This window comes from Staurois parvus, unplaced genomic scaffold (genome assembly GCF_062004578.1).
Source record: "Staurois parvus isolate SC_StPar_1 unplaced genomic scaffold, SC_StPar_1.0 ptg001287l, whole genome shotgun sequence".
Lineage (NCBI taxonomy): Eukaryota > Metazoa > Chordata > Amphibia > Anura > Ranidae > Staurois > Staurois parvus.
In genome coordinates, this window is record NW_028319083.1 from 386046 (window position 1) to 402803 (window position 16758).

The 16758-nt window shown below is 44.4% G+C and overlaps 1 protein-coding gene and 1 non-coding gene across 2 annotated transcripts in view; one reads left to right on the forward strand and one right to left on the reverse strand.

The window, feature by feature from the left end:
• The window catches only part of LOC149437485 (myelin-oligodendrocyte glycoprotein-like), a 47665-nt gene extending 31089 nt beyond the window's left edge, over positions 1–16576 (reverse strand). Inside the window, exon 1 of the mRNA XM_089660906.1 lies at positions 16442–16576. Within this exon, the coding sequence (XP_089517032.1) occupies positions 16442–16493 (52 nt within the window). The 5' untranslated portion in view covers positions 16494–16576. The remainder of the gene's footprint in view (positions 1–16441) is intronic.
• Positions 16577–16686: 110 nt separating this feature from the next.
• TRNAP-UGG (transfer RNA proline (anticodon UGG)) lies at positions 16687–16758 on the forward strand. Its single transcript has one exon. It is a non-coding gene; the product is annotated as a tRNA-Pro (tRNA).

Consider the following 16758-nt stretch of genomic DNA (forward strand, 5'->3'; position numbering starts at 1 on the left):
TATCTGTGGCTCCACAAATACAGAAGAGGACATCTTGGTACTGTGGAGAAGGACCAAACAGACACTGTAGAGCTTCAGTTGAGATCTAATTGTAAATTATCAGAACATTAGGTTGACCCATATGGTGGGCAGAAAAGACATTATCCAAAAAAATCCACAAACATGGTACCAGACCCTCAGGTCACCAATTGTTTTGACAATTATTGGCCCACTGGAGTGGGTATGGAAATAATAAGAGCTGAAGTGGTTGTAAACCTCAGACATAAAATATAAAAGGCATATCCATCTGTAGCACCCTCCTAGTGAGCTAATGGGAGGTCTAGCTTTAATTGTTAGATAGAGGCTGAGTAGTAGCTTGAGTTCAATAACCAGGTGGGTCAAATTTGGGTCAGAGCTGAGAGGCCCTGCAGATAATTGCTCTGGAATTTCCCCCCTGCTCTAGGACTTTGGAGAAAGATCTAGAAGCAGTGGACAGACAGGAGGAGTGACTGGTCTGTAGTCTTGTAGGATTCTGGACAATCCCCAACAGAAGGCTTGGCAAGGGGCCTGGACAGCATTTAAGAGTAACTGAGCCTGCTCAGCAAGGGGAAAGTTGGAGGAGAGATTGGGTGGAAGATGGAGAGGATGTGAGGCTGGAGAGCAGGGGCCTGGGAGGGGGCCCAGATAGAGATGGGCTCACCTACAGGCAAGAGGATCTTGGGAGGAGGAAAGCTTGGGACTTAACCGGCCCCCTGAGAAAAAAACACCTGTGTGGCAGGGAAGGAGCGGCCCAGCTAGAAGGCCTAGTAGTAGCCACCGACACACCAGCAACACAGGAAAAAAACTAAGTGAATAGACTTGCACCCCCTGGGACAGATAGGGGAAGGAGCACTCTAGTGGGAAACCAGATAGCAACTACCCGGGACTGTCTTACCTTAAAGTGGCAGTCACTGGATCCTCTGCTCAGGGATTCACCCAGAACAGCTGTATAAGGAGTATGTAGGGTCTGGGGTGGTACAGACACAAGCTAGCTCCCCAAGAAGAGGATTTTGCTGTTTCAAGGAACTTGTATATAGTTCCAGGAAGTTGTCCTCACCTTCACAGTTCCATTGGGCATCCCGTACATCCCCAACCCTATCCCAGTTCAAATCCCCTAATAAAATACAAAACACAAGCTCAAGTACTGGTCACTGTCTCCTGGATGGAAGTTAATGTGAAAATGCATGTTTCCTGGCTGTGCAAGACTATAGGGGGACCCAAAACTCCTAAGGAGGCAGTGCTACACTTCTACAGTATGTACTTGTCTCAATGCACAGCACTAAGGGGTTGATTTGCTAAAACTGGAGCACTCAGAATCTGGTGCAGCTGTGCTTGGTAGCCAATCAGCTTCTAACTTCAGCTTGTTCTATTAAGCTTTGACAATAAAACCTTTAAGCCAATTGGTTTCTATGCAGAGTTCCACCAGATTTTGCGCTCTCCCATTTCACTAAATAACACCCTAAGTGTAATTTCTGTCTGCTACCTCGTTCCTCTGCATGAGTCTGTTCTGACAAGTTTTTCTGACACCAAGAGAAAAAAGGTGACAGGGAAGGGATCTCCAACACACAGCCTGTGATTGACAGCCTCAGCCTCAGCTCTGCTCCTGTGTGCTGTGTGAAGGGGGTGTGTCCCCCCAATCAGCCCTCAGAGCTCTCCTCACTGAGCTCTGCAGTGTGTAATTTAAGCTCTACGCCTTCTTCTTCTGACAGCTCAGACAAGCTTTATCAATTTTGAACTTTGATATGGATGTAGAGAAGATAGGGCTACAGATAAACAAGTCCAATGTTTGTAGGAGGATTTGTTTCATCTCTTTGTATCACCTGAGGTCAGTCACTTCACTGGCTAGTGGAGAGTTAATAATTATTCATAGGGATAGATGTGGAATCACTTTACACACCTACATGTTCTATCAACATGTTAAAGTTACTTGATATTCATTTCTAGGCAACACAGGGGTGCGGAAAAAGAAGGTGACTTCAGCTGAGCAGAAAAATGCAGCCTGTCTGCATCTTCCACAACGCACTGCATCCCATTTAAAGGCAGTGTTGTAATTTGAACAGGGCACATGGAAAACAGTTGTACTCTATGTGCTCTTGCAGTCACTGGAGTTAATCAGGTGCATAAAAACATCAGTCACTGCATATGGTGTGAACAAGACCTAAATATTAAGTATTTAGAATTTAGGAAAGGGAGGGTTATAGTAAATGTAAATTCAATCGCTAAAATCTGATATAAATTTAAATTTAAAAAATGTCAATCTTTTTTAGCAGTATTGAGATGCAAAAAAAAGTGTAGCACTACCCCCATAGGAGTTGCTGAGTTTTGGGTCCTCCTCCCAGGCTCCTGCTCTTCAGCCTCTCACACCATCCTCTACCAGAACTCTCCTGCTGCTGAGCAGGCTCTGTCACTCTTAAGGGCTGTCTTGGCCCCATGCCAAGCCTCCTGTTGGGGATTGGCCAGGATCCCCTGAGAGTGCAGACCAGCCACTCCTCACTCCCTCCCACTGCTTCTAGATTCCAAAATTCTAGAGCAGGGGGAAGTTCCAGAGAGCTGGTCTGCCGAGCCTTTCAGTCCTAACCTGAATTGGACCTCCCTCTGACTATTCCCACAAGCAACCTCCTAGGATACTTACATCCAGGGGTGGACTGACCATTTGGAAACCTGGGCACTGCCCGAGGGCCCGGGGTCCATAGGGGGCCCCATGAGATACCCCTGGTAACTTTTTCATAGGCTTTTTTGAGTTTGGGCAAGGACACAGGGGCCCCATGATCCCCTATTGCCCGGGAGGTCAGTAGGGGGCCCCATGAGATGCCCCTGGTACCTTTTTCATAGGCTTTTTTGAGTTTGGGCAAGGACACAGGGGCCCCATGATCCCCTATTGCCCGGGAGCCCCATGAGTTGTCAATCCGCCCCTGTTTACATCACATAATATGGGCAGCACAGTGGCTAAATGGTTAGCACTTCCACCTGACAGCACTAGGGTTGTTGGTTCATAATCCCAACCATGGCACCACCTGCCTGGAGTTTGCATGTTCTCCCTGTGCCTGTATTGGTTTCCCCCAGGTACTCCAGTTTCCTCCCACACTCCAAAGACATGGCGGTAGATTAATTGGATCCTGTCCAAATTGGCCCTAGTATGTGTATGTATGCAGTGGTGTATTTTGGTTTCATGCTGCCCTAGGCAACACAAAAACTGCCCCCCCCCTTCATGGAAAGACCCTGACACCGACCAACACCTCCCTCCCCCACGAAGAGAGCCTGACATTCACCAACAACACCTCAGCCCCCCACCACCACCACCTGAGAGAGCCTTCCACTACCACCGCCCCTCATACACTGGCAATCCCCCACCCCGGGAAGAGATAAGACACTCACCTTCACAGCTCCGGAAGTCCCCGGGAACAAGAGTCAGGCTCTGCATACACCATCAAGCAGCCCACAGCCTCTCTCAGATCCCACCTGGTCCCCGTGCTACGTCCCTTCCTCCATCCCTTCTTTCAGGGGGGCGGCGCTGCCCCCCTGTCAGGGAGCGAGGAGCCAGACACACAAGGAGGTGCAATTAAAGGTAGGTTTATTAATATAAAAATAAGACAAGTCCAATTATTATTATAAAAATAAGGCAAGTCCAACAGCGGAAATCGTTGCCAAAGCCGGGGTCAAGAGCCAGGAAGAATGGTCGCCAGAGCCGGGGTCAGAAGCTAGGAGGAGTCTTAGCCAAAGCCGATACGGTATCCAGGAAAGCAATGAGTAGCAAAACAGGAGCTTGCTGTTGTGCAACAGACAGGACAGGAATGCAATGGACAGCCACAAACAGCAGACTTATATGTGATAAGCCGCCACCTCCCGGGGGAGGAGCCGCAGAGAGCTGAAAGCATAAAGGATCCCACAATGCTTTGCAGACACCTAAGATGGATGCCAGCACATGGAGCAGCACAAGGTCTGAGGAAAGGTAGGACCTTGACACCCCCTGAAACATGCTGCTGCCCCCCTGAAAGATGCCGCCCTAGGCAAATGTCTTGTTTGCCTTGTGGTAAATACACCTCTGTATGTATGAATCTCTTAGATTGTAAGCTCCAAGCTCCAAAAAGTCTAAACAGTCCCAACATTGGACTTTTACTTTGGAAGAGTGGAGCACTCAGTATACTGGAAAGCACAAAAGAAAACAAGGCACATTTGTATAATGTAGAGTGTTCTATAATATCCAAATAAACACAATAATATGTAATGCCGGCTCCCGATATTGCTGCTTGTGGTGACTGGCATCCAAATCAAGCAGGGTCTTCACTCCAGACCCCACACTAGGAGCACATCATACTCTCCTGTGTGCTGACTTCCTCATCCAATCATGATCAGAATTAGCTGGCTTCCTTTAAAATGTATATTGTCTTCCAAAAAGAACCAGATGGCTTTCTTCCAATGGTGCAAAAAACTCAATAGAAATTGCTTAGGATTTGAGTGACGGCTTTCCAAGGACTTGATTGAAGCCAATTTATAGGCTATGGGGAGTCCTGTTTAATACTAGGTAATATAGGCTTACGGTTCAATAGTTTTTGATTAAGTTTTACATTTCATTATGAACAGTATAGGGTTCTGAGCATCAACAGGAATTGAAGAGTATCACAATATAGGGAACCAACTTGACCTATTGGGAGATGGGTCATAAGTAAATGTACACGTCATTACTGTTTAGGTTGATAGAAACAAAAGAAAAGGAGTTACAAGTTGTTGGTTGATTGGTCTAGATTTACCCGGGTAGACTCATGAAGCTCCAGGGCAGAATAGAAAAGAAGAAAAAAAAGGGGGAAGTGGGACTGAGGTTAGTTATTTCGAGGCAAGGTAAGAACGAATGATGGGGTTGGACTGAACCTAAAGACCTAGCAGGCCTGCTTCATCTCCATCAGGGAGGAAGTGTGTAAACCAGGAGTACCAAATACGGAGTATTTTTGCATTGTGTTGGACCATCTGGCTTCCACTTTTCAATAAAGCACAATCTGTATGATTCTAGAATTGGTTTCAACTATCAAACGAGTGGAAATTTGCCATGCTTCGCCCATCGTCTGTTAAGCGGCAGTTAGGACATGGTGTCTCATGAAGTTCCAGGGCAGAATAGAAAAGAAGAAAAAAAAGAGGGAAGTGGGACTGAGGTTAGTTATTTTGAGGGAAGGTAAGAACAGATGACAAGGGGGTTGGACTGAACCTAAGGACCTAGCAGGCCCGCTTCATCTCCATCAGGGAGGAAGTGTGTAAACCAGGAGTACCATATACGGAGTATTTTTGCATTGCGTTAGACCATCTGGCTTCCACTTTTCAATAAAGCACAATCTGTATGATTCTAGAATTGGTTTCAACTATCAAATGAGTGGAAATTTTCCATGCTTCGCCCATCGGCTGTTAAGTGGCAGTTAGGACATGGATCATATGTTGGAACTGAACCTTGAAAGGATTAGGTGTCCTGACATAGAGGAGGGCATATTCTGCTCTGAGAGGGATCCCATGTCCCATTAACAGAATCGTAAAGGCATCAGTCAACTATTGCTTAGCCACAGGGCTTGTCCATGTTAATATATGCTTATATATGTAAACTGGTTAACATATTTACAGTTTAAAGCATCCTTTGTCAACCAGGATTTCGTGGAACCTTAGAGTTCCTCTAGATTTTGCTAGAGGTTCCTTCAGCAAGCCAAACTTTCTGCATCTCAGATAAGTTCCCACCAACACTAATGATCTTTTTAGCTATCTGTAAAGAGGGGGATTCTTTCCAAAGACTATAAATACAAAGAGAATTCTTCTTACTGATCAACACAGTAACGTACAGTGAGCTGTAGTCAATATAGAAATTATTAGAAGGGTTCCCTGAGATCAGAATTATATTTCAAGGGTTCCTTCATGTAATAAAAGTTGAGAGGCTATAAAAAAAGGTTGAGAATGTATTTGCAGAGGAAACCTGTTTTTTAGTTTTGGATAGAGAACTGAGTGGATAAACCAGGGGCGGACTGACCATTTGGAAACTCGGGCACTGCCCGAGGGCCCGGGGTCAGTAGGGGGCCTCATGATATGCCCCTGGTACCTTTGTCATAGGCTTTTTTGAGTTTGGGCAAGGATACAGGGGCCCCATGATCCCCTATTGCTCAGGGGTCCCATGTGTTGTCAGTCCACCCCTGGGGTAAACCCTCTGTCAAATTTTGTATTGCACTTTGTGTCCCTGCTAAGCCCTCTTTTTGTTCTGGTGACCATTGTCACCAAAACCCAAAATTTGGTCCTCAAAATAGGGAGGTTGTTTTGCCATAGGGGACACCCATTTTCATAACTAATAGTTCCAACATTTGGAACTAATTAGAAGGGTCACTTAGAAGTGTCTGAGAATAAAAATGACACGGGCATGGCTAAATAAAAGAGGGGCCATGGTTACTAAAATGGATATGGGGTATACTGTCACGCCTTTCCCGCTACACTTTGCTACTTTTTAGACAAAATAGGACCTTGGGGTACACTGAAGAGAAGGTGGGGGTAAAATAAGTCCCATCATTGGTGTCCTTGGGAGTAAAAATACCCCATTATGGTGTCAATGGAATTAAATAACAAGGGAATGTTGGTGTCAAATAAACTAGATCACATTGACATAAATACAAAAGAATTTCAGTAAAAATTAACCACTTCATTCTCTTGTTTGTCTTACTTGATTGTAAGGTGTTACTTACACGGGCGGCTGGGATCCCCAGAGAATCCCTTTTGAGAGGGTCAGCAAAGACCTAGGGAGACTGACAGTTGTTTTGTGTTTCTTCCATTTGCGAATGATTGCACCAATTGTTGTCACCTTCTCACCAAGCTGCTTGGCGATAGTTTGGTAGCCCAGTCCAGCCTTGTGTAGGTCTACAATCTTGTCCCTGACATCCTTGGAAAGCTCTTTGGTCTTTGCCATGGTGGAGAGTTTGGAATCTGATGGTTTGTTTGCTCCTGTGGACAGGTGTCTTTTATACAGGTAACAAAATGAGATTAGCAGCACTCCCTTTAAGAGACTGCTTCTAATCTCAGCTTGTTACCTGTATGAAAGACACCTGGTAGCCAGAAATCCTGCTGAATGATAGGGGATCAAATACTTATTTCCCTCATGAACATGCAAATCAGTCATCATTTGTTAGATATGCATTTCTTTTTAATTTTTTGTTGCTATCCTGTCTCTCAGTGTTACAATACACCGAACATTAGATTTTTAGACCGATCATTTCTTTGTGAGTGGGCAAACATTCAAAATCAGCAGGGGATCAAATACTTATTTCCTTCACTATATATATATATATATATATATATATAGTAGGAATTGAACGCATAAGCTAGTTTTAATTTAGCAAGCAAGCATTTGTTATATTGCAGCTTACAAATTCTTAGAAGTGGTGGCCACATTAGTTTTCTTCTTTAGGCTTTTTTCTTCTTTTTTTTCCTTCTGTTGATCTGGTCAGTAAAACTGTTGTTTTTCAAAAGAACATGTTCTCCTGCAAATGTAGCAGTTACAGTGTTGATACAAACCATTTACCACTGACAGGGGTGCTTACCCCCAGGTCAGCTTTTTTTATGTAAAACCTTTATCCCAAAAGGCAAAAAATGTTGCTGTAACTGCTTGCATTACTACAGTGTGAACTGGTGTTTGGCTTCAATTTGTTAGTGAATCTAAATCTGCTAGTACTACTACACTTTCCTCCCCCAGACTGACAATGGAGCTGGCTGCTGTGGTCCCTGTGCTCCTTCATCCAGAGTGGGGGCACTCTAATACAGGAGGTGTGTTACCAGTATATATATTACATTGTTGGTTTTGGGTTTATTACTGCTTTAACCACTTGCCGACCGCAGATAGCCGAATGACAGCTTCACCGCGGCCGGCCACTTGTGGGAGGGCGTCATATGACGTCCTCCCAGAACACGCTCTCCCTCGTGCCCCCAGGTGCGCACACCTGGCGATCTCCGTGATCACTGTGTCCTATGGACACAGCTGATCACGTGATGTGGTAAAAAGCTAATCACAGCAGCCTTTTACCATGTGATCAGCCATGTCCAATGACACACTGATCACCAGTACATACAGTTGCTGGTTGTCGGCTGCAATTTCCTCACACTGTCACAGCGTGCGGAAAGTACTGCCGATAACTGCCAATTGTCAGAGGAGGGATCGGCACTGATCATCAGGGCACTGATGATCAGTGCCCAGCAGTGCCGCCCACCTGTGCCCATCAGTGCCTAGTAGTGCCACCCACCTGTGCCAAGCAGTGCCACCCATCAGTGCCCAGCAGTGCCGCCAGTCAGTGTCGTCAGTCAGTGACACCCATCAGTGCCCATCAGTGCTGACTATCAGTGCCCATCAGTGCCGACTATCAGTGCAGCATCATCAGTGCCACCTCATCAGTGCCGCCTATCAGTGCTGCCTACCAGTGTCCATCAATGCTGCCTATCCGTGCCACCTCATCAGTGCCGCCTATCAGTGCCCATCAGTGCAGCCTCATCAAGGAGAAAAATTACCTGTTTGCAAAATTTTATAATACAAACAAAGAAAAAAGTTTTTTTTCAAACTTTTTGTTCTTTTTTGTTTATAGCGCAAAAATTAAAAAAACACCCAGCGGCAAGTACATACCACCAAAAGAAAGCTCTATTTGTGTGAAAAAATGATAAAAAATGTCATATGGGTACAGTGTTGCATGACCGTGCAATTGTCACTCAAAGTGTGACAGCGCTGAAAGCTGAAAATTGGCCTGGGCAGGATGGGGTATAAGTGCCCGGTAGGCAAGGGGTTAAATAGAATAAATCACGAGAAAAGCACATTAGTTTTGAATGGAACAAACATGATTTAGATTTGTTTTAGAGTCACACATAAATCACGGGACCATAAAAACATGGTATAAAAAGTGTGTACACATGCAGTAATTTGAGCTCGGGGTTTTCAGATGTTGTGAAATCATTGCACTCCAAGCTAGAACACAGAAGGGAATGTTGCCTTGTACCATAGGAATGTATGGTGAAGTTATAAACTAGGCCAGACTGCAATATGATTATATTATAAAAATGTCACAGATAAAAACAATTTACAACTAAAATACAGTCAGTACAGTACAATGTGAATGAAAATTCATACAATAACAGATTTGCCTAACTAAATATTGTTATACTTTTCAGGGACATATAAAAATTTTACTTAGTGCACTGTTGAAAAAAATAAATGTTCTTTTAAATTACTATAGGTTGACAAATGAGCAAAAACGTAAATGTATTTCTTCCATTTTTAAATTAGGTTTCTATTTTTTTTTTTCAGTTCTGTAATAGTATCGGACCATTACAGTATGAAATAGATGGCCACTGAAGTCTGGAAGTGGCGGTTTTCATCTGCAGGCTGAAGGCTTATTGTGTCAATGAACCCTCCAGTCTGCAGGCAATTATTATGTCATAGCTGACGTATGACCCCAACACTTTGGTTGGTACCCGAACGTTAGCTGTAAGTAGCAGGTGGTATAGAGCAGTGTTTCTCAACCTTTTTTTAGTCAAGGCACCCTCTAAAATGATGGACAAAGTCAAGGCACCCTCTAAAATGATGGACAAAGTCAAGGCACCCTCTAAAATTAAGGACAAAGTCAAGGCACCCTCTAAAATTATGGACAAAGTCAAGGCACCCTCTAAAATGATGGACAGAGTCAAGGCACCCTCCAAAATTAAGGTCAAAGTCAAGGCACCCTCTAAAATGATGGACAAAGTCAACGCACCCTCTAAAATTATGGACAAAGTCAACACACCCTCTAAAATTATGGACAAAGTCAAGACACCCTCTAAAATGATGGACAAAGTCAAGGCACCCTCCAAAATTAAGGTCAAAGTCAAGGCACCCTCTAAAATGATGGACAAAGTCAAGGCACCCTCTAAAATTATGGACAAAGTCAACGCACCCTCTAAAATTATGGACAAAGTCAAGGCACCCTCTAAAATTATGGACAAAGTCAAGGCACCCTCTAAAATGATGGATAAAGCCAAGGCACCCTCTAAAATTATGGACAAAGTCAAGGAACCCTCTAAAATGATGGACAAAGCCAAGGCACCCTCTAAAATGATGGACAAAGCCAAGGCACCCTCTAAAATGATGGACAAAATCAAGGCACCCTCTGAAATTATGGACAAAGTCCAGGCACCCTCTAAAATTATGGACAAAGTCAAGGCACCCTCTAAAATTATGGACAAGGTCAAGGCACCCTCTAAAATTATGGACAAGGTCAAGGCACCCTCTCAAATTATGGACAAAGTCAAGGCACCCTCTAAAATTATGGACAAAGTCAAGGCACCCTCTAAAATGATGGACAAAGTCAAGGCACCCTCTAAAATGATGGACAAAGTCAAGGCACCCTCTAAAATGATGGACAAAGCCAAGGCACCCTCTAAAATTATGGACAGTCCCGAGGCACCCTTATAAAGTATAGATAGTCTTGTGGCATCCCATTCTAAAAACCGTTTCTAAAATGCAACAACATCCACACATGTAGGTCGCCCAACAAAGTGATTTATTCTTCCAAAGCAAATACACTTTTGCACTCCGGTAATGACCAGTATTCCAGTGTTTCTCTTCTCCCTCAGTTTCTCTCCTTCACTCAGTTAATGTGACCCCAGTGTTGGTGTAGAGGGGTAATAGAGGGTCAAACAAGGATGCTGTGCAGGAGACCGACATCCTCCTTATCAACTGATGATGTCATTGGTTGTCAAGATGCCGGTAGCTAGAAGGTCATAATGGTGCACAATGAAAACCTGTAGCTTTTTTAGCTAAAAGGCAAGCTTGTATACAAGTTTTGGCCAATTTGTAGACATTTTGCCAAGGCACTCCTGAAGAAACCTCAAGGCACTCCAGGGTGCCTGGGCACCCTGGTTGAAAAAGGCTGGTATAGAGAGCTACCAGCAGAGCAAAGTGCCGTTTGATGGCTCTCAAGGGAGGATTTTATTAATGTATCCTCAGCATGGATTGTTCTTTGTCGGAATGTTAATTCACAGTCTTGGCAGATAGAATTCAAGCAAACCTGTCCTTCACCCATTCAGGTTCATTACAAGATACTATTGGCAGGGCCATAACTAAATATCATAGGCCGTGTTCAAAATGTGAAGGCCCCAACCACATTGCCTTTCTCTACAGAACCCAGCATTTTTCATTGCAGACTAGTAGCCTACATCACACATCTAATAATAGCCCCCTTTACCATATTACCCCTAACATAAGCCCCCATACACCTTGATAGCCAAGAGACTATATAGCACCCATTGTTAACAGATAGCAGGCACAACATGTCCCTGCACACCATGCAAAAACTGCTTGAATAAATGAAAAATCCACAAAGGCTCAGATGTCTGTTCTCCATGGCTCCCACTGCTACCAGCGTCATGCACCAATACTCATACCTTCATGCATGTGGTGGCCAGCTCAGACTCAACTGGTTTAGCTGGATGGGTCAATGCATAGAAATGAATCCTTGCCTTTTCAAGCTAGCTTCAATATTTTTCAAGAAGGGTAAATGGAGCAATGAATGGGAAGTGAGCATTTTTTGCAAACCCTATGTAGACCCACACAGCGACACCCTTGCACCGAGGCCCCAAAAGCAACCACAGTAACAATGGACCACTTGTTATCATCGTAAGGTATATTGGGCATTAAGTTGCGTTTTCAGTTACCTTTTTGTGGAGTGCAAAAAGGATTTCTGGCTTGCATCTCCTTATGGACCTGGTGGGGAGATGATCTGGGCAGAGACCTCTATGTCAGAGTAACAGGTTTACTCTATAGCCCACCCCCATCATTGCTGATTCTTACCTCCCTGGCGTTCTCTGGACACACCATTTTTACACCTGCTGGAGTAAAAGCCCAACTCTTAACTCTATGTCTCCTCCCTTACAACTGTGTTCCCCCCTTACGCTTCCACCCAGCAGTATGTTATCCTTTTTTTTACTCCTCATGTCTTCTGGATGGTTACTCAACATGCTGGTTCCTATTAATGTTTGGTCCTTTCTAAGTGTTGGGCAGCACTAGATGATACAGAGAGCCAACATGAGGGCATCATACTCAGGTCGACAGGTCCATGATGTCCTCTACTCACAGGCTTTCCTACATCTTCTGTGTTGAGTGACCCTGTGAGTCATTCAACCCCTGAAGTCTGAGAACATCTTGTGGCAAACAGGAGGGCAGCTCAATATTGAGGTTGACTGAAGATTATAAAGATATTAAAATTTTACTTGAAATACCTGATTTGTCTGGGTATGAGGGAAGTATGTCATTCTTCTTTCTCCCATGGCCAAAAGTCGGACCCAAGCACCGTCACCTGGTTGTAGTTCTACATCTAGTTTTCGCGGGGTATCGAGTAGCACAAAGAAGGTAGTATCTGCAGCAGGGGTGGGCTATCGAGATCTGTTAGTTCACAAAACTTGATGTGTTTCTTAGGGAACACAATGTACCGGGATATAGAAAACAGTAGTCACACACACACTCAGGTTGAACTGAATGAAAAATGCCCTTTTGTATGGTGTACCTACCTAATGTAGAAGTGCCATATACTGTATAAACGTGGGAAAAGAGGGCCTCCACACAGAGAAATTAGATTTTGGAGCAATAATGAACAACCCAGGGAATTCGGTAATCAAACACATAATCTTACACAGGGAATAAGACTTTAAAGCAGAACTCTGGTCCATTTTTTATTTTTATTTTTTTACCATGCAGTGTGGCTGTGCCCCCACTGCATGGATCAGCCATACTCACCTGAACCGCTGATCCTCCAGAAAACTGCGCTCCCTCATGGCCCAGCGGTGGTCTGTTCCTGTCCATGGAGCTTGCTGTGAGCATGCTGACATCAGGAACAGATCATTTACAATACCTCTGGACCGTGGGGGGCAGAAGCCAAAGGTACCAGTCTTGTGTGTGGGGAGGATCAGGTGAGTATATTTCTATTGTTCTCTCCCCTACTGCAAATGAGCATGCAATGAAGGCACAGCCCCACTGCACAGGCAAAAAAAAATTGTCCGGAATTCTGCTTTATGCCGGCCATACATGGGTCGAAATTCAACCGATTTTTAATCGAAACCGGACCTAAGAATAATCCACCAATTTTCACTCTGTTAGTGGGTCAATGGCACCTGCCGATTTTCGTGGTTCCTCCCCTTTTTGGTGATCGGGCATGTTGGAGAATTCATGAAAAACGACTGATTTTGGACTCACTGATGGTCAAGTCGTACGATCGTTTTTCCGAAAAGAATATGCGCATGAGCCATGACCTGGAAGGACAGAAGTTTCGCCTGTTATATGGGGTGAACTTTATGACTTGGTCGACCGATTTTCGAAATCATTGATGGCACCATCGGATTACCGAGCAAACAACGTTTTCGATTTTCGGATGAAAAATCGTTCGGAATTCAACCCATGTATGGCCTGCCTTAGAGAACTGGATGGCGGTTATAAAAACTAGACTGTCCAGGTTTAAAATTGATTAGTGCCAACCCTAGTTCTCCTCCTTACTTTCTTACTGGCCCTTCACCATAATTGGGTCACCCCAGCATGTACGTCCTTGGAGGGCATCAGCTTGTTTTGGGAGAACAACAGCGATTGGGTGAAAGTTTTCTATATGGTTCCAGCTCAACCCCACCCAACCCCCCTACCCTTTTGCTGCCAATCTACTTACTCTCTTCCTCTCCCTCTGCTACACTTTTTGTCCCTCCTGCTCTTCTCTTTCTTGTTTCTGTACCTACGGAAACAAGCCAATCCTCTACTCTTTACGTTCATCTTTTGGTTCCTCCACTGGGGCAACCTTCCTTCCTTTTTTCTTTCACCAGCAGCTAATATTCACAAACCAATTATCATGAGCCATGTTTGATGGCCCCTAAATCATACAATGATATATTCACAATATCCTGGTACCTTCCATTCCTCATTCTGTCATCAGTGGTTTGCACACATTTCTTCTAGAACGTTACATTGGAAAATGTACTCCATCAACTGGTTTATATTTCAACCTCTGACCCTTATTGCTCAACGTGTGTATTAATCTTGCAATGACCTTCATTGAACCTCAGTATCCAACCTGCATTTTAATGTTATCTTTACTGAGTTAAAATTCTGTTTTTTTTTACATGGACCCCTTAGATCAGTCAGACCCAGGGGCGGACTGACCATTTGGAAACTCGGGCACTGCCCGAGGGCCCGGGGTCAGTAGGGGGCCCCATGAGATGCCCCTGGTACCTTTTTCATAGGCTTTTTTGAGTTTGGCCAAGGACACAGGGGCCCCATGATCCCCTATTGCCCGGGGGCCCCATGAGTTGTCAGTCCGCCCCTGGTCAGACCATTGCTCAAATCACTCCTGTCTGTCAATGATCATCTTACATTTGTGGATATTCTTTATTCATTCCAAAAAAAGAAGAACAAGCACAACTGAACTTCTCGGAAAGACTTCAGTTTCAATACCATAGAAGACAGTAGTGGAAAACTACCAAATAGAGAGAGAGGAGAAATCTGAGATAGAGCCAGAGGAAGAAAGGTTTGTGCTGGAATTTATAGACAGTCAAAGGTTACCTTGTAACTCCTGGATTAGGAGCAGAAGCACTGAAAATTGTGAAAATGTTCTACATGGTTCCCTCTCGACCACACCTAAGCCCTGTACTCTTTCTCCCCCAACAAACCCATTCTCTTCCGCTTTCACTTTTTGTCTCTCCTGCTTCTCTCTCTCTGCTTTCATTCTTGTTACCGTACCTATGGAAACAAGCCTATGCTATTCTTTTTGGCCATCTTATGGCTCCTCCATTGGGGCAACCTTCCTGTCTTCCCCTTCTTTTACCTGCTGCCAAGACTTACAGACCCATTATCAAGAGCCTTGCTTGGTGGCTCCTAAACCAGACGATGATACATTCACGATATATTCTGTGATATTCTTCTCCTGGATATTGGTGGTACCTTCTCTTCCTCAATCTTCCATTGTTGGCACCTACACATTTCTTCTATAACTTTCCACCACTGCCAATACTTTCAACCACTGGAAGATGTACTCCACCATCCGGTTTGTATTTCAGCCTCAGATCCTTACTGCTCATATGTGTAATAATCTTGGAACGCCCATCATTGAACCTCAGTATCCAGCTTCGGGGGGGACTGACAACTCATGGGGCCCCCGGGCAATAGGGAATCATGGGGCCCCTGTGTCCTTGCCCAAACTCAAAAAAGCCTATGAAAAAGGTACCAGGGGCATCTCATGGGGCCCCCTACTGACCCCGGGCCCTCGGGCAGTGCCCGAGTTTCCAAATGGTCAGTCCGCCCCTGTCCAGCCTACATTTTATTGTTATCTTTACTCAATACAATTATGGTAAAAGATATGTTCTCCATGGACCACTTAGATCAGGCGGGCTATTGCTCAAATCCCTCCTATCATTCAGTGATCATCCTTGGACATTATTTATTCCAGAAAATAGGAAATATACAATTGAGCTTCTTAAAAAGACTTCAATTTCAGGAACTTAGTAGACAGTAGTGGAAAGCTACCAAACAGAATGAAAGGAAGAAGCTGAGAAAGGTTTGTGCTGGACACTGGACAGTCAAAGGTTACCTTGTATCTCCTGGATCAGGAGCAGAAGCACTGAAAATTGTGAAAATGTTCTACATGGTTTCCTCTGGACCCCACCTAAGCCCTCTACTCTTTCTCCCCCAACAAACCCATTCTCTTCCTCTTCCACTTTTTGTCTCTCCTGCCTTTCTCTCTCGATTCTCATTCTTGTTACCGTACCTATGGAAACAAGCCTATGCTATTCATTTCAGCCATCTTTTGGCTCCTCATTGGGGCAACCTTCTTTTCTTCCTCTTCTTTTACCCACTGCCAAGACTTACAGACCCATAATCAAGAGCCATGCTTGGTGGCTCCTGAACCAGACGATGATACATTCACGATATTCTGTGATATTCTTCTCCTGGATATTGGTGGTACCTTCTCTTTCTCAATCTTCCATTGTTGGTGCCTATACATTTCTTCTATACCTTTCCACCACTGCCAGTACTTTCAACCACTGGAAGATATACTCCACCAACCGGTTTGTATTTCATCCTCAGATCCTTATTGCTCATATGTGTAATAATCTTGGAACGCCCATCATTGAACCTCAGTATCCAGGTTACAGTTTAATGTTATCGTTACTCAATACAATTATGGTAAAAGAAATGTTCTACATGGACCACTTAGATCAGGTGGACTATTGCTCAAATCCCTCCTATCATTCAATGATCATCCTTGGACATTATGTATTCCAGAAAATAGGAAATAAAGCACCATTGAGCTTCTTGAAAAGACTTCAATTTCAGGAACTTAGTAGACAGTAGTGGAAAGCTACCAAAGAGAATGAGAGGAAGAAGCTGAGAAAGGTTTGTGCTGGACACTGGATAGTCAAAGGTTACCTTGTAACTCCTGGATCAGGAGCACCAGTACTGCCATCCTTAAGGGGCCCATCCTCCCAGCACATGCGGGTCCTACACACAGCCCACACTGCTTCCAGTCCTCCCAGGATGGGCTCAGCTCTGCTCTTAGCTGTGTGATCTTGGTGCTATATGCCTTCAGTTTCATGATGACTCATCTGCAGGAATGTTGGCTCATATTACCAGTGTAGAGTCATGTGATTGGAACATCTAGAGTGTTATCAGCTGGCTCGTTGGTCTAGGGGTATGATTCTCGCTTTGGGTGCGAGAGGTCCCGGGTTCAAATCCCGGACGAGCCC